The following is a 23,454-nucleotide window of genomic DNA, read 5'->3' on the forward strand; positions in this document are numbered from 1 at the left end:
ACACAAATACTGAAAGCCGAGTAAAATGAATGATACTACGTTGTTTTTTTTATGCATATCCATAAGCCAGAAGACTAAATCGTTTTTGAAGAAAGAAAACTGCAATATTATTACCATAAGCATTTTTGAAATGCGCAAATATCTACGCCAACAAAATTGAATATATGACCAAGATAGGGTTCGGTCCTTTTTTATCTTTTATGTGTTATGTTTTGAAAAAATATCGCTAACTTTCAAAATAGTTTGAACAAATAAACTGACCACATTATCTAAATACTTTCATACTCCTCTGTAACTATAACATACATGACATAATGAGTAAAAAAAAAGAGTAAACTACACAAACAAAAGAAGGAAATAAGTTTCCTAGAACAATAATATTAATGATAACAATGACAATAATAATGGAAATGATAATAAAATATAATCTGTAATAATGATATTTCGATTGAGTTCGAAGGCGATTGTTTAATGAATAGATGAGTAAGTGAATAAACAAATTATATTAGGCATATAGAATAAACTGGTAATTATATGTCTTATGTTTAGTTTGGAAGTGGATTCCCTTCAATCTGTTGTTGTATAGTGTCAGATAATGCTGCTCTTTGCAAAGCTGCTTCAACAGCTTTTCGTCGAGCGATAATTGACTGAAAGAGAGAAAAAAATGTAAATATTACTCGTTATTATTCTAATATTCGTTTTGTTTTGTCATTAAACAATGTGGTTTGTTAATTATTTATATCAGAAGGGGTTTTTTGTGGAGATTTAGTATTTTCATAGTTGAAAGCGTGAGTCAATTGAAGCTAGACCACCAGGGAAAACCTGGAAGCACTGGACGGCCGTTTCGTCCTATTGTGGGACTCCTCGGCAGTGCTCATCCATGACCTCGCCTCGCGAGATTCGAACCCAGGACCTACCGGTCGCGCGCCAGAGCACTTAACCTCTAGACCACTGAGCCGGCCTCCGATGGTGTTTATGTCTAACTCCAACCAATCCACGAAGTTGAACAACCATTCACCAATTGTCTTCAGTGAGTTTCTATCTCACGACAGACGTGGTTTGAACTCCACTGGTCACTGCTTCCCGCTAGAACTCCAGGACATGTATCTTGAAGTCAGTCACTAGTGAGCATATGATTATTATTATCAGAAGGGGTTTTTTCAATTGACTCACGTTTTCAACTATGAAAATTATTTATATATTTCGGTATCATTTTGTCATATACTTTCGCACAGTTGTATCATTTAATTAATGTAACTGGTGTATTGATGATATTTAAATCAACATCATTTTGGGTTAATAATATAAACCCGCTTTGTGTTTTATGGACTGTCAGAAATAGAACTTTAAATTCATTTAAACTTAATAAACAGAATTCTTAACTCAGGATACTTACTCACTTACTTAGGCCTGTTACCCCTTGTGGAGGAGCATAGGCCGCCCACCAGTTCTGGTTAGCGTTTCTTCAGCGAGTTAGTTTTCTACAGGATGAGGTCGCTAACCCCATGTCCAACCCTCCTCCTTTACCCGGGCTTGGGACCGGCAATAACTCTATAAGAGCTACAGGCGGATAGTAATACTGAAAATGTAACTCTTTTATATTGCCAAGACTTAGTTTCAAATCCTCTATCGTTCATTTTGTGCGACGTAATCAGTATAGTCTTAAAAAAAGGGAGTAACTGAAATTTATTTTCAGTTATTATTGAATGTTAATATCATTTTCATCATTGCTTATGTCAACACCCTTAGTTATTAACATATTACTCATTCAGGTGAATCATTCACTTCTTTTTTAACTTGATAATTATGAAGTTATTTCCAGTCATAGCGGAATACCAACAACCGAAACAATGAGATGAAACTTAACTAAAATCATATGTTTGACAAATTGATCAAACACCTATTTAGACTAGAAGTCCTGTCTCCAATACTCCTAGAGAGTAATAGGAGACAACATACTAATATCACCAACTACTGTATTTGTGAAACAATCACGTTTACCTGATTCTCACTGAGTGATTTTAAAGGTTCCAGATTGTAATGACTTGAAACAAGACAGATTTGACCTGAACTAAATACTGATGCCTACAACTGATGCAGTTTATTCTCTATGACTCCGAAATACTTTCTTAACCTTCTAATTATTAAAACGGGAGACTCAAGGAAGAAAACAACATTGTAGAAGCGGATCGATCTATCCACCAACCACTAATTAGACGAAATTTAGAATAATACTAACAAATTACATATTATTCTAAATGCTCGACCAGTCATATGCTTGTTTTATTCCTGGTACAGATAGATTGAGTTTCCATGATTGTACATGGAATAGTTCACTCATTCTTTATGTTTTATTGAAAAAGTATAACTTTCTTAGGTAGTGAACTCTGGTTATCAGTTTTTTACAAAACAAATGTCAATATAGAGCGTTTCACACTTGGTAACTCAAAAATGTGCACATTCCTCTAGCCGCATGTAACTAGTCTAAAAGACTAACATAGTGTAAGACAATTTAATCTCATTGCATTACATTTGGATACCTACCAAAACATCTATTATAATAAAGATTGTTAGCCGAGTAAAATAGTTTCTCTAAAAGGATTGAATAACAGAGAATAGTGGGTGGTCAAAAAGTCGGTATTATACTTCCAATTACAAATTCAGGTTTGTCAGATTGATCAATTATATATGCTTAAACTGCACAGTAGAATTTAATACTCTACAAGTTAAACAAAACTAATATATTGCTCGTTGGCGTATGACAAATTCAACCTGGTTATCAATACCAACTGAATAGTATGGTTCATTTAAAAGTGGATTGAATTTAACCGACCAATTAGTTTATCATGTCAGCTGAGATCAGTAACCCGAAGTTACAATGAACTTGGGTTACTTTCAAAACTGTTCAGATTATCATCTTTGTAAAAAGCTCTAGGACCAACCTCGTTTACTTTGTTTCGAGACACTGTATTTTCACGAGTACTGGGTTTACTAATGGTTAGATGCTTAAGATCATCTTCATCGTGGTTTTCATTATTATGTTCTGATGAACGACCTTGCTGATTGGAACTACATTGCGAAATGGAACATTGATTTCTTTGATTAACTGGAGCATTCGTAGTGCGATTAGTAGAAGTAGTAGACGTAGCATAAGTTGCAGCAGCTGAAGGTTTAGGTCGACTGCGAGTAGTACGATTATTCTGTGTATCTGAAGCAGTCCCAACTACAGAACTCTGAGTGGTTATCTGATTTCTATTGGTTGTTTGTGAACCTTGTCTGGAATTCGATGGACGATGCTAATAATTATTTCAATGTAAATAAGAAATGCCACTTTGAAAGAATAATAATTATATTTTGTTACTTGTTGACAAGTGAAATTCTAAGAAAGCCTCCAATAATAATAACATTTCTTTAAGACAAAATGTAGAAAAGTGTAAGTCATACATAATTTTATTCAGGGGACATATAAAATTCACTAATCATAGAAGCGGATATTATCAACACTTAGCTTATCGTTTAGTTCTTTATCACTGGAGCATAATTTTCAAGTAAGAAATGTAACATGAACGTAAAGTATCATAAAAATCTTATATTCATAAACACTATTTTTATGAGGCCTCTACCCACCAGTTATTGAAGAGGATTAAAAAGTACGAAATCACTTAAAGCAGGTAGAATTATAGATTGTTTAAGGTAGATAAAATAAGTGCTATAACTACCATAATATAGTTACAATTAAACCTAATCTTGCATGCTGATCCCTAAGATCCAAACAAATCCCTATTAATATAATTCCATCATTCGTAGTTTTAGAAAAATCTTCATGGTTGAGAGATTCTAGGATGATAAGGTGGTCTTACCATGCAAACTGAATGTCATTCAGAGTTTGGAATGAAGCCAAAAGTAGGTTATGGAGTCATAGGAGTAATATTCGTTATTACTAATTGGTAACTCGATATTTCACTTTGAGTGGTAAATCAAAATGAATGATTTAGACGAATATATGTTTATTTAAACTAGTAGATCAACATTAGTCCGAAGATTAATGGGTTAAACGATAACGTAGTATTAAGTATAGAATAATTTCACTCAGCTAAAGCCTAAAAATATGGTGCATTCAAATTAAATTCCTTCTACTGTTTTCAAAGGTGAATGATTGTAAAATTAAATTACCTTTAACGACTGCTAAATAGGTGATACTCTTTAAAAAAAACGATAGCGATATATTTACAAAAATCTCCCACTCGCGAAACAGCCACAGTCTTATCATTAGCTACGATAATCTACTAGAGATGTCTATTAAAGTCATTCTTTTTATCAGACTGAGAAATGTATATAATGACATAGGTGATAAATCAAGATTATCTAAAATTCGGGCTTCATTTGATAATCTTTGTTGAGTAGGTGATGCCCACAAATTTGTTGATTTACCACGAACTGACCACACGGGATGAATAATCTGATTCAGTACTGTAAATGTTCATACGTTTATCAAATCAGTCCATACTTTCAAGGTTCGATTTTGGATAGTTGTCGTCATCCTGAGAAACATGGTGCTAAGTGATTTTTGAATCTTCTTATGAACGATCAGTCATCCCTGATGGTAACAGCCCAGCTCAAATAAAACATGTTTCAATGTTTGGAAGCAATCCAAGTTATATGAAAAATTATGAGGTTCTATGATGTCGTTATTGAAGGAAAAACCCGTATCCTTTACTTGACTCTTTTCAAATTTGAGCTAGGATTCACATTTTAATGCATAAATTGACATTCACTGGAAAATTTCGTGAGAAGCAGATCGTGGTTAATTTTATGTCATTTGCTAAGACATTTGTGTCTCTACACTCCCACTTGTCTAGAATATACTTATTTCTTGTTTTTAATTTTAAACATGTTGAAGTTTACTTAACACGTATCACTGATGCTCCGCTAACTAATTTATCCCTCACGGTTAACTAATATCCGATATACCATTGATTATTATTCGTATAAGGGCATCATCTGTCTAACACTTTATATTCAATGCGTCGAATCGTTTCATTGACAATTTACATTAAAGTCTGATTGCACAAAATCCACTTTCATATTCAGTAGTGTAGAAAAAATAAAACCGAAGGAAATAATTGTTCATCTATATAATGCAAGCGAAACTCTATTGATTGTAAATTTAAATGAAAATGAGAGAAAAAGGTTTAAAAAATCTTGTGTATAAATCGGATCGAATACCTGTTCTTGAACATTTGAAGTTGATGCACCTGGACGTGGACGAACAGCTCGTATAGGCGTCGGTTTCGAAGTCGTCCCACTATTTGATTGAGCTCTCTGTCGCTGACGATTGCGTTCTAACCGAGCCAGTCCAGCACGAACACCAGCACGACATTTTGGACAGGTTGTTGACTGTTTTAGCCAGGAATCAATACATTTCATGTGGAATGCATGTCCACAAGGTAGGTGGCGGAGGCGATCTTTATCCTGATATTCAACTAAAAATAAGTAATCCAAACATTTTCCTTTGAATCAGTGTAGAACTCTCAACCGGTTCAATAATCTACAACATTATAATTTATCATCATTAATCATCCATTGTCCAAATAACAGAATGTTCAGTAAACCTCATAATATGCTCAAAATTGAGATGAATAACAAGGTACAGAGCTTAATAATAGATTTGGTACCAAATACCAAAGCATTCCTTGCAATAGTTTACTTGAGATGTAAACGGATTTAGTTTCTTCTTCCTTGGAATTTTGAATAGCAAGGGATATCATAAAATACTTAATTATACAATCAGTTGGATTCGAAAATTATTTTCATCATTCCACTCTTCTCTAACCCTATGATTATTATTCAACTCCCTTTGATATTTGAAATCTCAAATCACTTTATGACGCATTCTTTTCTATGGATCTATATTCACCAAACGATTATACATACGAATGTACAGCATACGTAAATGACTTCGTCCAAAAGAAGATTTTCTTCACTAGGAATAATACCAGTATATTTATTCAGTGAAAATCCCTATCAAAGCTGTACGTAGTTTTAAATCATTTAAGCAGATATAAAAACAGCGTTACATAGAAAGTCTACAGTAGAACAATACACTCATTTCTATAGTGCAGTACCAATTAAATACAAAAGAAACTTGATAAAGATCCTGACTCATCGGGCTAGAATGGTTGGCTCGGATGACATTATTTTAAATGAATGGGTTAATATTCGCAACTTGCTTAATAAGAATGAGTACCCAATGGAATTCATCGACAAACACATGAAGAAGACGAAAAGAAGAACAACGGTACCTACTGTTCCGAAGGTATTGTTCTTAAAGTTACGATTCTTAAATAATGCTGCGGAAGAAATCGTGACACAGAGGTTAAGAAAGGTAGTACAGAAAACATTTAATGCAGCTCGACTGAGTACCGTCTTCTGCAACCGCCCCACAATAAGAACGGTTAATAAAGACAGATTACCTGAATTCGCCACATCTATGTGTATTTACCAATTCAACTGCTCCTATGGAGCCAGTTATATAGGGCGTACAATTCGGCAAGTTCGTCAACGAATAACAGAACACCATTCGTCGTGATTGAGCAAAGGACAGGTAAAGGTGATCTATTCTCACTCGCTTGGTCGACACAGGTCATCAAGTTGAACTGAATAAAACTTTTAAAGTTATCTACCATATTCCATCAAATTTGCCGCACGGTTTACGAGCTCGTCTGTTGCACATAGCTGAAGCCATAGCAATCCATATATTCACAAACCGAACCTTTGTATCCAAAAGAAGTTTGCGCAAACACTCTCGCTACCTTGTCCATCGGTATAGCGAAGTTTGTAGCAGAATTTTGGTAAACAATCATTTTATGCCTTCCATTTTTGTATTCTACTTATTCTCTACCTTCATCTCTTGATTCTTACATAACTACTATATTAGTGACCATTCATCAAAATATTTTATTAGTTCTTTCTTCTCTTTTATATATTATGCAACGTAACAACAGCTTCATTTTCAAATAATTACTTTGATCATTATTAATCCTCTTTCTTCCAACTAATAATCGATATGTAATTATATAATTATTACGTAACGTATCTACTCGAAGAGTGTTATTTCATTATTGTAAATCATATATTTATATTAGTGTAGAGCCATGATGAAAAACTAATTGAAAAGAAGCTTCTTCGCTCGATTCGTTCCTTTTTTATTTATCAAATGTCAAAATGGGAATTTTCACTACATGTTTAATGATCCACAATAAATTCGAACGTTTGAATCCAGATAAATCAGAGGAAAATAATGACAAGTTTTTATTACTTGAAATGATCTAATTATTAACCTATGTTTTATACTAGAACCAACTTAACAACTAATGTAGTCTTTTCCAGCATTGTTTGTAAACTTCACAAATTTCAAACAATATGTCATGATTGTATGTGATTGTGGAAATTGTTGAATTTAATTGTAATCGCGGACTGACAAAGATAGGCAACCATTGAATATCATATTAAGGAGTCCCTCAAAAATATGCACCCACAACTCCATCACTGAATATTTGAATCCAGGACCACCAGTCCTGACTCAACGATCTGGAGTTTAAGGATTAGTGCATGAAAACAAAGGTCATGGGTTTGATCCCGGGTTGCAGGGTCGGTGATTTCTCCCGTAAAAAAGACGAAACAGTCATCTAGTACTTTCAAGTTTTCAATGGTTGTTCAACTAAGATCGGTTCGTGATTTCAATCATGTGCCCTAATCGTTCAATGTAGGGTAAGTATACAACTCTTTAGAGTTAGATTCTTGTCTTATACCATTTTCTTTGCCTTCACTAATATTCTTTCCATAAATCATATTAATTTCTCTAGAAACCTAACCAACTTTCATTGTCCTATTATATTTCTGAATTTATTTCACTATCATTAGTTTGATAGAATATACGTAATTAATTGTCTAAAAATCCCAGAAGCAACTAAACAACAGTAAGGGTAACAATGGTGACAGAAAATCAATATCTTCATATGCAACCATCTTCGATGGAAGAGTAATGTTAAATAATGGTGAAGTAAAAATCTTAAATTACTTTGATTATAAATGATTCACTTACAATCAGCTCATTATTAAAATATTTCAAATGAAAGTTGTATCACACCATGTAAATTACGTAACCAAAAAGATGATTACATTTTTATGAAATTAACTAAATGAATTGTTATGTATGGATTAACTAGCATAATTAAATATCACTTAAATAAGAATCATAGAGTGAACAGTATTCAACCATATAACGGACAAAAACATCACTCAGTTAACATGATAAACTACCGGTTTTATTGATAGGGTCATGACCCCGAATAAGTCACAAAAAGAAGGAAAAAATAGTTTAAAAAAATAGTGTAAATAATCCTGGTACATTTTAATTTGAAAATAAATAATGTAACTTTTACAAATAATTTAGTATGAAGGTTAGTGAAGATCATAGTAATTTTAATAGTTGAATTCATGAGTCGATCTAAGCTAGGTCACCATTAGAAACCTGGAAGCACTGGACAGTATACGACTCCTCAGCAGTGTGTATCCACGACCTCGCATGTGAGATTCGAACACAGGACATTCGGTCTCACACACGAACGCTGAACCTCTAGATCACTGAGCCAGTATCCAATGGTGTTAATGTCTAATTTCAATTGATTAATTAACCGTTTACAAGAAAAATTAAAGTTCTATGATGAATGTAGCTCAGAGTACGATAAACCATCCGAAATGTCATACTTCATGAAACATAACTTCCTACATTATTTTAGGTTTCTGAAACGGATCGATTTGCTTCTAAAGCATTTTAATTGCAGATAGTTTCGTTCATTCTGAGTATTTAAAACTGGTAATTAAAATATTAATGTTACCTGTAAAGTTATTTATAAATTATATCATAGTATTTTGTTAAATTAAAATGTATTAGCTTTAAGCAATCACAGGTATATATATATATATATATACTGAAGACATTGGTGAAATGGTTGCTCAACTTCGTGGATTGGTTGAAGTTAGACATTAACACCGTTGAATGCCGGCTCAGTGGTCTGTCGGTTAAGTGCTCTGGCGCGAGAATGGTAGGTCCTGGGTTCGAATCTCGCGAGGCGAGGTCGTGGATGCGCACTGCTGAGCAGTCCCATAATAGGACGAAACGGTCGTCCAGTGCTTCCAGGTTTTCCATGGTGGTCTAGCTGTAATTGACTCATGAATTCAACTATGAAAATGTAGGCCTGTTAGTAAAGTGTTTAATATATAACTAAGCACATACATGTAAAAAAGCTTAGTAGGACAAGAACAATATACAGAACATAAATAAATTAATATATTTGTAATATCCCAATGAGTAGAAAAATTAGATTTTCTGACGTTTCGTGACTCGGTGTAAGCCACTTCTTCAGAGAATAAATGACCAAATTTGGTTACGAAACGTCAGAAAATCTAATTTTTCTACTCATTGGGATATTACAAGTATATTAATTTATTTATAACAATCTACCCAATGCTCAATTTATTCAAAATTATCAAATCAAAACTTGGTAATAATACCTACAAATATACAGGACAGTTTAAAAACATGGTTAATAATGTTTGGTAAATACTGATATAATAGCTTGGTCGAAGTTGTTTACACTACTAAGTAGAAATCAGTAGGTTAGCCTATATCAACCCGTATGATTAGTCAAAATATATTTTGTTTGAAACATTTTAATATAATAAAGTAATTTATGTACAAAATTCATGTCTGTGATTATTTTATTATTTCCCTGTACTATAATGACCATAACTTGAAATGAACTGTTGTAATTAAATTGTAAGATTGACAAAAATCATTTAAAATCTAGGTAAAATCTACTATCAAAGTTTTACTACTTCATCAATCGATTTGCCATCTTTACCTAGTACCCGTTTCCTAACGACTAAATTACTTACTCGGTGGTCCCAGGATATACGAGCAATGCTTCAAAGACACCTATGATCGAATACTAGTAGCCTACAAATATTTAAATAGAACTACAAGTAAGGTTTTATGAAATACCTTACTGGATCTAAACCATTAAAATGAATGAAATAAGAACATACAAAAAACACTTTGATTCTAATAGTCATGGTTGATGACTAGGTAGGGAAATTTGCAAAAAGAAGTACTAGTATGATATCTATCTATTCTTATGGTTACTAACATGATTATATTAATTATAGTTAATATTTTAAGTAATGATTATTCTTTACTGTAACTCAAAACGAAGGTGATTCATTCCAAAGTTAAAACACTCCAGTTTTGAAAGAAAAGTGGAGATATTTTAAATTAGAAAAATAAAGCATAACTGAATAAGACTTTTTCCGTCCTCCATATAAGTATAAAAGTAAATAACATAATTTACTTTCAACTCACTTAAACATATTTCACATTCAGGATGACCACGTGCTGGAGATGATTGTATTGGTTGAATTTGGACAAGAGTAGTTGTTTTTGATTCTGGTTCAAGATAATGTGTACCAGCAGATGGTGTCATATTATTCTGGTTCTCATTAAGAACAGGTACAATATTAGGAGTATTTGATGCCTTTGTAGTCGAATCAGGTGATGTAAATGCGTCGTCGCTTGTTGATGAAGTCTTTTTAATTCTATAAATGCTTGTAGGAAGTTTTTTCAGTTCATCAGCATTCATAAATCCTAATACTTTAGGACGTGCAGTTGGCTCAGGCAAGAATGATCTACGAGTATTCGAGTCATACCACTGTAGTCTGGTTCTTTCAAATGTCACAGGATCATTATTTCTATGCCTAAATTCAAAAAGATAATGAGCTGTTAGGGATAATATTAGCAAATGGTATTTGGTCTAACTATGTTTCAAAAGTGTCTGAAACATAAATTAGTGAGGATAGCCTAAGATCTGAACCACCTGTATCGTGTTACTTTACTACTCTTTACATTAAAAATAACATTACCAACCATAAAAAACCGAATCAAACAGAAATAAGAATATGAATATTTGTATGAAGCTAAGAGAAACAAGTCGTAGTGTAAAATGAACAGTATTATAAAAGAAAAAAGATGAATACACCTAAGCTAGTGAAGCCAATTATAATCTACATATTCAACATATTTAACCAACGATTTTGTGTATCTTATAAATTGTCAGTCAGAAGTATACCATTTCCTATATATTTCAGGTTGAAAGTCAGATGGTTGATAAATTAGTACCATGTTTTGTTTCGGCCATTTCAACCTCTTTCTGTACTAGCTAACAGAGCACGAGGGATTTGATAATGGTTTTGGACTTGTGTAATTCACTGGTAAGTTGATGGAAGTACATAACATCATCAATTAATTCCTTTTTTTAAATGGATGATATTATGTTTTTAGAAAACAATTAGTTCCATTGCCTGTAGTTTTTTTTGCGAAAATTGGAAACCTGGACATTTTCAAAAAGTGAATATATCTAGTGATTATCAATTGTGTAGAATATGAGAATCGTATTAATCTAGAAACATTAACTGACAGTGAATATAGTATTTATGAGAATGACTGAACGGGATTTACAGATTAAGCGTGGTACTTTAGCAAATATGAAATTAATGACTATTTTTGATGAACTAACCTATGCGTATTCTTACTGTTATTCGTCTGAAATAATCTAAATGCCTCTGTTATAATTGAACATTCAAGAAATACATATAAGAACTTTCGTCTAAATTAGAGTGAATGGTTTCACAGTATTTGGGCGCCGAGTTGATGTAAGACATTTAATAGGGATAATATATTTGTAAAATCTCAGCGAATGAATTTGAAGTAAATCCAATGTTTCACCTGGTAATCTGGTCCAAGCTTTCTCAAGGAAATAATATATAAGAACTTTCGTTTAAATTAGAGCGAATAGTTTCCTTGAAAAAGCTTGGACTAGATTGCCAGGCGAAACGCTGTGTTTACTTCAAATTCATTCGCTGATTTTTTAAAAAATATATTATTCCTATTTAATTCAAGAAATACATTTTTAGTATAAGGAACCAATTTTATCACACAATTCATAGCAAAATAATTTTAGATTTATCAGTATGGGGATTTGTGTAGATTGTAATATTCTCACAGTTAAATCTACGAGTAGATCTAAGCTAGACTATGATTGAAAACATAGAAACACTTGATGGTCGTTTCGTCCTAGTATGGAACTCCTCAGAAGTGAGCATTCATACCCCCCACATGTGGGACTCGAACTCAAGACCTTCGGTCTCGCGCGCGAAAACATTTACTAATTTTAATAGCTTACAAAGAAAAGCAACAAATACAGTTTTTATTCAATTAGACTGATTATAATTTCATGGAAATCATCACTGAAAATATTTAGGTCAGAATTGAAAGAAACGTCAGATAAATTAAATCGTTAAATATCAAGAAGTAAAACAACATATCGAGGCAATACGCACAGTATGCATATATGCCAATTAGAGACTGATTAATTGCAGTCCTAAAAATCAATGGGAAGATTCAAACAAACAATACTAAGTGAATTTAAACGTCACCTCATTTCACAAGCAAGTGGCTATCAGGACTCAGAAGCTGAGTGGATGACGCGATGGCGTTTGAAGCGAAAGGTACTGGGTTTGAGTCCCAGAGTGAACATCAACTCTGAGATGCAGGTACACCCAGCTGACGAGTCCCAAATAGGACGAAACGCACATCCTGGATTCCACTGCTAGCCACTATCCATCTCTGCCTACCATGCTTGTGAATTAAGGCTATATCGAGGCAATACACACAGTATGCACACATGCCAATTAGAGACTGACCAGTTGCAGCCCTAAACATCAATGGGAAGATTCAAACAAACAGTACTAAATGAATTTAAACAACAGTACAGTTTTGATGTGTAATATGAATATCTATGTTTAACAATAAGTGGTCAAATTTTCTGTCAGCTATTAAATGATGGACATAAATTAAACTTGACTAGAAATATTTTACAAAAATAAGGAAATGATGTACGTTTACAGTGATTACCATATTTAGATGAAAATTTACCAATAATTATCGATTACTCATTTGAGAATGAACTCTAAATTAAGGTAGTACTTTTATAGTAACCTAAAGAGTACCATTCCGATTTTAGTCATTACTCAATTTATAAAATCCTCAATATTTACCGAGGAATGTAAAATTTACATCAAGGAGACTTTTTATTCTTTCAGAAAGTAAGTGATCAGACAAAATTTTCACAGTAGCCTACATAAAATTCATTCAACTTATAAAGAAGGCTATCTACAATTAGGCAATAAACTTCAGTCAGTCAGCTACAAAGTAGGACCAGACACATGTGTGCATCGGTCCAAGTTGCCATACCTCATTAGCACAATAAGATGAACACCCGTTTCATAGAAATAGTTAATTTAGTGGTGGTAATATATAAAAGATAGGTTTTATATAAGAATATAGTATAGGAAGGAAGAAAGTTATGAAGCAACTTTAATCTTAAGGTTTAAGGGAAGATAAAGAGTGTATACACCTACGCCATTGTGATCGATTGTGAGCCATGTCACCTAGAGTCTCCAATCATTGGTTTCGATAGTCACGCGGACCCTAACCAGGTAGTCTGCATCTGCCAACATGCCTCAGACTAGAAGTTATTGACTTCAAGCACTGATGCCACGTTTTGGTTTGGCCGCTATGTCATATTTATATGATGAGACAAATATAATTTATATTTTGATGACTTCAGTTAAGAACAATAAGAATAGACAATCTGAATTCATTGTAAATTACAAGTTAATCAATGTAAAATGACCTTTATAGTTTGTCTGATAAACTTGTTGCCAAGGTACCGTTTCTCATAGTTAATATTATAAAGTGAAATTCTACTGATTTACATTTATGATTTGAATACTTTATATGAATTTGTTTGGTTGGTTGCCTATTGAAGCATGTATAAAGGTGAGAGATATAACTTTCCTAGTTTTCTTTAAACAAAAAATTTCATACTGTCGTATACGACATCAAAATGGATTCTTTTACTTCATACCGTCTAGGAAATGATTTTTTTTTCAGAATAGGAACACACTTTATTTTCCGGTTGGTAAACTTCTTCAATATGTTTAATTCATAGAGATAACTAACATACCTACCCAATTCAATGAATACTAAATTTTCAAATAACTTTTAATCAACTGTATGTATGCAACTTTGCTGAAATGAATTTACCAGTCTCATGTTTGTAAAAAAACTTCAACCCCTATTTAAATAGGTATAACTTTGAAAATAACTCTCACTGGCGAGTTGACACCAGTCAGGGTACTCATATTTAAGCCAATTCTTCTTTAGAGTGTAAAGGTTAATGATATTAATTAGAAGACTAGACCAAAGTAGGTTGGAGCAGGGTTCGAACATTCTTTCCTCCTCCTCCCCCCGAAGTTGTTTTATAGCCATTAGTTCAATGTTTCCTACTAAATCATACTAGTGAAATCACATGTTCGCATTAGATGAAGTATTTCCTTTTAAGACGAATGCTCCAGATACCTTATGTGTGCATTATTTTGTATTCGTCAGCTTATAAGTTATTTGACAAACTTATCAATTCATTTGTTGCATGAAGGCTTACGATATAATCGAACTTCAGAAATCTTTCAAAGACAAATTCACTTTTCAATGTTTTTTTTATATACAAATTCATGATGGATGGAAAGTATATGCAAATAAATGTTCCAGTGAGCTATGTTGGATTTAATAATGTTATATTATAAATTAATCACCTTTCTGTAGTATCAGGGTCGAAGAATAATGCGATGTAGAGGCTACTGGGATGAAACTCGTTAAACATGAACAAACTACCTGACCCCGAGTTGACATTAGTAAAATTACCATCTTCATGCTAAAACTCACTACCGGACCTCAACGTTAATTAAACGATTGGACAATGAAGCAGACACCTCTGAATTTAAGCGTAATGAATGTGCATCATTTGATAAGGTTTATATTATACTAAACAATCAATACTTGTACTATCGACCCCTGTACATCTATGAGCTAGATTTCAGAAAGTTTCAAAGAAATAATATAATGTTCCAGTTATAACATTAAATTGGTCTAATTCAAATCCGCAGGATTAGTAAAGCGGGTACCAAAATGGTTCAGAATTAAACGAGGATATGCACTTCCATGTTCTTATAATTTCGTCAGAATATTAATTTTTTTCTGATTTGACTTGATATGATCAACCTTTTTACCGGTTTCTCGGCTCTTCTAGATAATTATATAACTCATAACATTATCATAGTTTATGATTCTGTGTTTAACGTTCACATATGGTAATTTCAAGTATGCTGCTTACTTCCTAGAAGTTTCAGCCTTACCAGTCAAGATAATAATAAGAATATAATTGAAGATTTACATCTATTTATTGTGCTTTAAAATAAAAAAAAATTAGTTATTATATATAAAGTAGATAACTTCTGGTTATAGATTGAATTAATCTAAGGTATTGAAATTTTTAAAAAAAACTTTCAAAGTACTACAAAAGTACAATTTTGACAACACGGGTTTGAAGATACCTTAAAAAAACGTTGCCTACGAAAGTTCTAAATTATAAAAGGCATTTACAGTTCTGACAAATACTAAGATAACCTCAAACTTGATAAAAGTAAGAGGTTATGTTTAGATTTGCAATGTAATAGGATACATCTCTGTTGTGAACTCTGAAGTGTTATTTATACATCAGAATAAGTCAACTACGATAGTTCAAGAAACAAGTTGATCACTACGTCTCTAAATTCAAGCGTGCCCCCAAATGCCCTGGTACGGCCGAGAGTGGGGAGAGTCCGCTCTTTCTCTCGAAATGCCCTCACATGGCCACGCGAATATATAGCCTCTGACAGGGAAGTCCTACTCACTGCCTTCTCGTGGCATTACTGTTGTTTACGAAATTGAGAGGACGAAAAGCGAATGTCCGGCGCTTTAACCGGGTTGGTAGACATGGAGAGTTCACCTAGGAGAGTTGGAAAACCCTCATTCCAAACCGATGGTGCACATGGGCTCCAGTATCCTGAAGGAACAAATGGTGTATGAATCAATCGTTGGTCACCGGCTACCATGGGACTGCATCTCCTCACGATGCTCCACTGCCTTGTGGATTAGCCCTTTAGGTCAAAGGCTCCCGGTGTGGTCCCCTAAGAAAACCACCTGTTTCAGTTTGGGCATCTGGGCAGTATCACAACCCTCACAAAAATCAAATGAGATTTGTGTGGCGCATATGTATCTGGTGCTTCCTTGTACCAATATTTATGTGTTTAAATAAAATAAATAAAAAAAATTCGAGCGTCATTTCAAACAATAAATCATCTGACCAGATAATTGAAAATTATTTCCTGATTGACTGATTTACAAAAATAATAATCAATAATGATGGATAATAAGAATTGATTATTTCAAAGTCTCTTGATCCTTTGAAATAACAAATGAAACACCACTGATAGTTAATGTAAAAGAAATATTTACGTACCAGAATTTTATGGGATAACACTAACCTGTTCACGCGTGAATTACCAACTACATCATTTGAATCGCTTAGCGTTACTCGGACAAGATCTCTTTGAGTACCTCGATCAGATGGAATTATAGAAATATCTCTGAAAAAGATGTAACACGAATGACAAACATTGAATAGTTACACTTTGTGTTAAGAGAAGGTGGTAAATGTTAAAATAGTGGTTGAAATCGGAAACCACCTATCAACCTCTTAAATTAAGAAAAGTTGTTATTTGAATATTCGTAGACTAGTCACTCTGAGGTAAAGAATGTGATATACCTGATGTCATTGAACCTAGAAAGGGACAGATTTAGATTTGTTTCATTTCAGGGTCTCTGCACCCAAGTATTCGTGTTACACTTACTAGAGGCTATATCAAACCATGCAAGAAAATATTTCCCTTCTGAGGGATGAATGACAAAATTGCTTAAGAATAGCCTTCTGCAAATAAGATGTAAAAAAGTTTTTATAAATGTGTCAGGTTTTCTTTTCACTGAAAGTAATGCAGAAATAGAATAACAATGTAAACATGTTAATGGTCTTCTTTGTCCATGACAAAATAAAGCGTATTGTTCATAGAGAACTTATTTATTCATAATTACTTCTGTCAAATACATCGTAAACTTCAAACTATATTGAATGAGACTTAGCAGTGTTACCATATGGAGGTCGAGAACTCTCAAAGTAACACTACTGTGATTGATAATTGTAGTTAACATAACTAATTGGTAAATATAAATGCATACAACATGTAACTTAAAGTATTGGTGAGAAATGGAATACCCCTATATATATAAAACCATCAGTTCCGATCTGTATGATCCTTTTTTTCACAGTCTTCGTTTTATTTTGCAATGCTCAAATATAATCTTTAGAGAGCCCAAATTAGTCTGCTAACAAACCAGTGGGAAACACTGAAACAAGCAGGTCAGCCCTGTACATTCCCGATCTAAGAACTGTTTAATCGTGTGTCATATAAATAAGCAAGATCAATAAAGGATCCCTCTTAATTGGAGCTAATCTAGGAACTATTTACAACAATTGCTTCCACAAAGTGAAGATAAGTATCAAAGGATTAATTTACCTGATTAATATTTTTGGTATTTAATCGGTGATAAAGTATCTTATGCGTGACATTTTCTATGATATTTACAATATAAAATGATTAATAATTAAATTAATGTATGGGTCGGTCCTATGAGCTTTAGAGTGAACCATTTACATGCTCAAATCAGTTGATACACTAAAATATACCAACAAACAAGAAAAGACTAGCGATTCATTTATTCCACCTTGTGAAGATTAGCTCCTTGAATTGTGATGAATTTCATTTGAAAACTGAAGCAAGTTATGGTTTTAAAATTGGGAAAAATGTGGCATTTGTACTAACTAATGATTTCTTTGAACTTGATTGCGCGCTGATTACAAATCCCAAATACAAGTTCATTTGTACTCGTCTAGTACTTACTTACGTCCGTTACTCCTCGTGGAGGAGCGTAAGCCACCCACCAGCATTCTCCAACAAAAACTGTCCTGTGCAACACTTTCCAGTTGTTTCCAGTGCTATTCATCCTTTTCATGGCTGATTTCAATTCTCGGCGCAGTATGTTCTTTGGTCTTCCTTTCTTACTTTTTCCTTCAGGATTCCAAGTTAGTGCTTGCCTCGTGACACAGTTTGATGATTTCCGCAATGTATGTCCTATCCACTTCCAATGTCTCTGTCTAATTTCCTCTTCAGCTGGAAGTCGGTTTGTTCATTCTGACAGTAGGCTGTTGCTAATGGTTTCCAGTCACCGGACACTGAGTATCTTATGTAGACAATCGTTTATAAATACTTGTACCTTTTTGATGATAGTTGTAGTAGTTCTCCACGTTTCAGCTCCATACAGTAGGACTGTCTTGACGTTCGTATTGAAGATTCTGATTTTGATATTGGTTGACAGTTGTTTTTGGTCCAATATGTCCTTAAATTGTAGAAATGCTGTCCTCGCTACGCCAACACTTGCCTTCACGTCTGTATCAGATCCTTCTTATTCAACGATTATGCTGCGCAGATACATGAAACTTTCCACCTCTTCCAGAGTTTTTACATAAAGTGTGATTAGGTTGGTGCTCTATGTGCTGATTTAGGGGTCTTACTTTTTCCCTTGTGTATGTTGAGGTCTTCTGATGCAAATGCCCCTGCTACACTGGTTTTTTCCACATGCATTTGTTTATGTGTATAGGATAGAATAACTAAATCATTCGCAAAGTTCAAATCGTTTAGTTTCATCCAAGTTGTTCATTCTATTGTATGCTTCCTCTCAAATGTGAAGGTTTCATAATCCAGTCAACCACGAGAAGAAAAAGGAAGGAGGAGAGTAAGCAACCTTTTCTGACAACGGTCCTCACTTGGAATGCGTCTGTCTGCTGTCCTTCATGCACTACTTTGCAATATAGTTCGTCGTATGAATTCCGTTTCATGTTGACGACTTTTCAAGGTACGCAATATTGTCCAAGAAAGTTCCATAAGGTTCTCCTATCCACGCTATCAAGTGCCTTCCTAAAGTCCATGAAGTTGATATATAGTGACGAGTTAAACGATCATCCGTAGTGTACGATTGATCCTTACGGAATCCAGCCTGTTGATCTCAAAGTTTGGCGTCTTCTAAGTTTTTCATCAGGTTCATCAACATTCTGTTGAAAACCTTTCCTGGTACTGACAGTAGTGTGATGCCTCTGTAGTTCAGATCCTCTTTCTTTCGTATTCTGATGAGGTGTCTTTCTCTCCAGTCCATCGGCACTTGTTCCCCCTCCCAAACCTCCCTGAATATAACGTGAAACATACTTGCAGTTACTTCTGTCTGACTTCAAGGCTTCAGCTGGTATATCATCAGGTCCTGATGCTTTCCCACTCTTGATTTGTCTGATGGCCTTCCTGATTTCTTCGATCGTTGATGCAGTGACATCTATGGGAAGGTCCTTAGATGGTCCTTCGATGTCCGGTGCATTAAATGAAGCTGGTCTATCCAAGAGTCCCTCGAAGTATTCTACCCATCTGTTCCTCTGTTCTTGAATCTCGGTGATTGTCTTGCCTTCTTTATCCTTGACGAGTCCTTCTGTCTTACCATATTTCCCTGATAGTTTCTTCGTTGTGTCACATAGTCGTTTGGTATTTCCTTCTCTTGTAGCTTTTCCCGCTGTCGTTGCTAGCTCTTCCACGTATTTCTACTTATGGGCTTTCATGCTTCTCTCCACTTGTTTGTTTGCTTCGGTGTGTTCAGCTTGTGCCTTAACTTTCTCCATTTCTGTCCGGCTGTTATTAATTTCTGTCCTCTTGTTCTTCTTTTCTTGAATCTTGTCTGGGGTTTCGATAGAGATCCACTCCTTATGATGATGCTTCTTGTGGCCCATCACTTTCTGACACAGCAACCACCGGGTGGTGATCTGAAGCTATGTCAGCTCCTCTCCTGGCTTTTACATTTTTCACTGACCTTGGGAATTTTGTATTGATACAAATATGATTTGATTCTCTGTAGTGTGGTCCAGTGAGACCAATGTAGCTTTTTGTATGCGTTTGTGAGGGAAAATAGTGTCACCTATAGCCATTTTGTTGAATGCTCAAAATTCTGCAAACCTTTCAACATTCTCGTTCTATTCTCTCAGTCAATATCGTTCTATGATATCTTCATATCCGGTGTTGTCCAGTCCGACTTTGGCTTTTAGGTCTCCCATCAGAATAGTCAGGTTCCATACTGAGCACCTCGCTGTGATTGATTGCAGCCTCTCGTAAAATTGATCTTTAACGTCATAATTGCTATCATTGGTTGGTGCATAACACTGGACAGCATTGATTGTGATCCCCTCCTTTTTTGTTTTGAAAGATGCTTTGATGACCCTATGTCCATGAGATTCCCGTCCTGCAAGTATTTTCCGTGCTTCTTTGGATAGCATCAGAGCAACTCCCTGAGTGCGTGGAGCATTTTCCTCTTTATGACCAGAGTACGGGAGCGTCTCTTCCGTATCTAACCCTTTCTGCTCAGCCTGGGTCAAATGAGTTTCACTTATTTTGAGCACCATCAAGTTTTATTTCCTCATTTCTATAGCTATTTGGCTGGTCCTCCAGGTCTCTCCATGCACTTTAGTGACCCGATATCTGACTCCATTTGGATAGTATGCTGATTGCTATTAAAATACACACGTCGGCTATCCTCCTATGTTTCATCGAATTAAATCACGTTCGTGAATAACGGAATTAAATCAGGTGAATATGAGAATGAATTTTTGAATACATGTGTTTTGTACGCTTACTGATCTGGACAGGAAATGAGAGGGATGAAGCGAATAGAAGAGAGCAAAGCGAAATGACACGCGGTGGAGAAGACATGTGAGCCAACTCTACGGCTTCATCAGCTTTCAGCTGAAGAGGGAATTAGGAGAAGACGTTGGAAGTGGATAGGGCATACATTAAGAAAGTCACTAAACTACATCACAAGGCAATCCCCTAATCCGGAAGGGAAGCAGAAAAGAGGAAGGTCAAAGAACACATTACGCCAGGAGATAAAAGCAGATATGAAAAGGATAAATAACAACTGAAAAGAATTGGAAAGAAAGGCTCAGGACAGAGTTGGATGGAGAATGCTGGTGGGCGGCCTATGCTCCTCAACGAGGGGTAACAGGTGTAAGTAAGTAAGTAAGTAGTTTTAGCATGATTGTTTACTACGGAACAGGGTTGCCGACCTCACCTCCAACCCTCCTCCTTTGCCTGAGCTTTGAACCGGCAGTAACCCTAGAAGAGCTCATCTAGTCTTATGTGCCTTAAATTGCACTATTCTAAGAATTCTTAGCACATTCACTCGAATACTTATTATTACCTTAGAAAACCAAAATTCTAACCTCTCGATTGTATAGAACATTTTTTAGCAACTCATGCATATGATAAAAACAGTGTGAGAAAAACCATTGTATTGTTTTTAACAAGCCACCCCTGCAATGTCCACTCTTATCAGTATCGTTTTACTCAGTATCAAAACTGTATAAATATGGCAATGGAAAGTGATTTCATTAGGTATAATATATTTGTAAAATCTCAGCGAATGAATTTAAAAAGAATCCAACGTTTTGCCTGGCAATCTGTGAAACCATTCACTCTAATTTCGACGAAAGTTCTTATATATGAAAGTGATTTCACTATAAAGTAAGTAAAATGTCAACGGATAGGCCAAGTTAAATAGACATTTTCATGGAGGTGGCACATAAATAAGAACAGGTAGCGAAGACATCTTCAAACTTCCTTAGAATGAAGCGATTAATTCTGTTCACGATGCCAAAGATAGAAATAAAATGTGATTGTGTAGGAAAACAGGGTTAACTACAACAGACCACTTGTTGAGGGTTTTTCCTATTTTATCGCACACAACTACAGAAACAGATACTTGACTCTGGGTATACAGATAAACATTTTAACCTCAAACGAAACCAATTTATGAAGAAAATAGTCTGTTTGGATTATTACACTTCCTTAGAAGAATTGCGGCGAGAAAATCTGTGTAGCTTAGTTCTAAGAAGCCTGCAAGCACCCTGTTCAACAAGAATGAGTACATGAAACTATCCACCAAGAGTTTATATGGAGTATTTCTCATGATCAGGTACTTAGTTGGCAATCATAACCATGGATTATTAGTTGGTGAATTTGAACAACACAAGGTTATAATTCAAAAAATGCTAAACTACTATACCGATTGATTATTTATTTGGAACTGAACAGTTATGTAAAGACGGACTTAAAATCCACACAATAGCTTTCGAATAAGGCATTAGGAGGATCACCTGAGTAGACCATAACAAAAATCCATCTCGATTTGTGTAACAATGCCACGGTATACACAGTGTGAGAATGAAGTCCTGACAAGGCTTGTTTCCGACGTCACAAACAAGCTTTTTACGCGTCTTTAAACTCAGTTGGAGATATTTTCAGTTTAGAACTGATCTATTCTTTGGTATATTCTACTAAGAAATGTATTTAAGGTTACCGTAGATGTAAGCGAACGCGCTTATCTATACTAAATATTTTTTCATTTTATGCGACAACTGCTTACGAAGAATCTTCTACAAACTTGCGTTAACTCATAAACTCCTGTCAGCTAATACCAAAGTAACGTTCATAAACGCTGAACTGACAGAATAAAGAATTTACACGGCGAAGCGTTTATTCAGAGCTTGAAAAGAGTAAACTTTGCGCTGAGGAATAAAACAGGAGTCACTGCATCACTGCGCGTTATTTTATTTATATCTTTACATGATGAAAACATCACACAGAGCTTAGTCCAGTGTACTCATATGTCTTCACGCCCTGATATACTTGTTAAAAAATTCTTTTAAGTTTCACGAGAAGCAATTTATTACTGCCTTAGCCATTCAAACAACTGATTCGATGATTTATCAATTATATGATCTTAAAAAGGCAATAGATTATAAATCGACCTAAATCAAATTAAACGTAAACATTTAAGAAGGGACCGAATACGAATTCATCCGTGAAGTTTATTGTTTTTAATGCAGTGGCTGGATTTAAAACTTTAATTACCTGAATTGCGAGTTGAAAAACTGTCTAGGTAGCGCTGAAGAATCAAATATTTCTTGTGCGACTCTTTGGAATTCTTGATGTACATGCCTGATCGCTCTTTCATGTGCCATGAGTGCCCGACTGAAGTGATTATCACTCATAATCGAATTCGAAAAGAAGTTTCCCGGTAAAAAGCTTGAAAACAAGTCATCTCCAAACATTGTCCTTATTGATCAATTTCAAACCACGCGGACGTATCCAGTAGCAGTTAATAATCAAAATGAAGACACTAAAGAAAGATAGTGATTTGAATACCAACCTTTTTTCCGTACGCTCACGTTTTCATAGTGGAAGATTGTCGGTTAT

The 23,454-nt window shown here is 34.6% G+C and overlaps 1 protein-coding gene across 1 annotated transcript; it reads right to left on the reverse strand.

Annotated features, from left to right (window-relative positions):
- Positions 1 to 85: 85 nt before the first annotated feature.
- On the reverse strand, positions 86 to 23,309 carry Smp_047700 (putative ring finger protein 11 (sid 1669) (nedd4 ww domain-binding protein 2); the record flags this gene model as incomplete). Its single annotated transcript, XM_018795559.1, has 6 exons — positions 86 to 647; positions 2,943 to 3,296; positions 5,227 to 5,483; positions 10,424 to 10,815; positions 16,543 to 16,644; positions 23,110 to 23,309. 6 exons carry the CDS (start codon positions 23,307 to 23,309, stop codon positions 546 to 548), a joined length of 1,407 nt encoding a protein of 468 aa, XP_018649860.1. The 3' UTR covers positions 86 to 545.
- Positions 23,310 to 23,454: the final 145 nt, after the last annotated feature.

This window comes from Schistosoma mansoni, chromosome 2, assembly GCF_000237925.1.
Source record: "Schistosoma mansoni strain Puerto Rico chromosome 2, complete genome".
Taxonomy (NCBI): domain Eukaryota; kingdom Metazoa; phylum Platyhelminthes; class Trematoda; order Strigeidida; family Schistosomatidae; genus Schistosoma; species Schistosoma mansoni.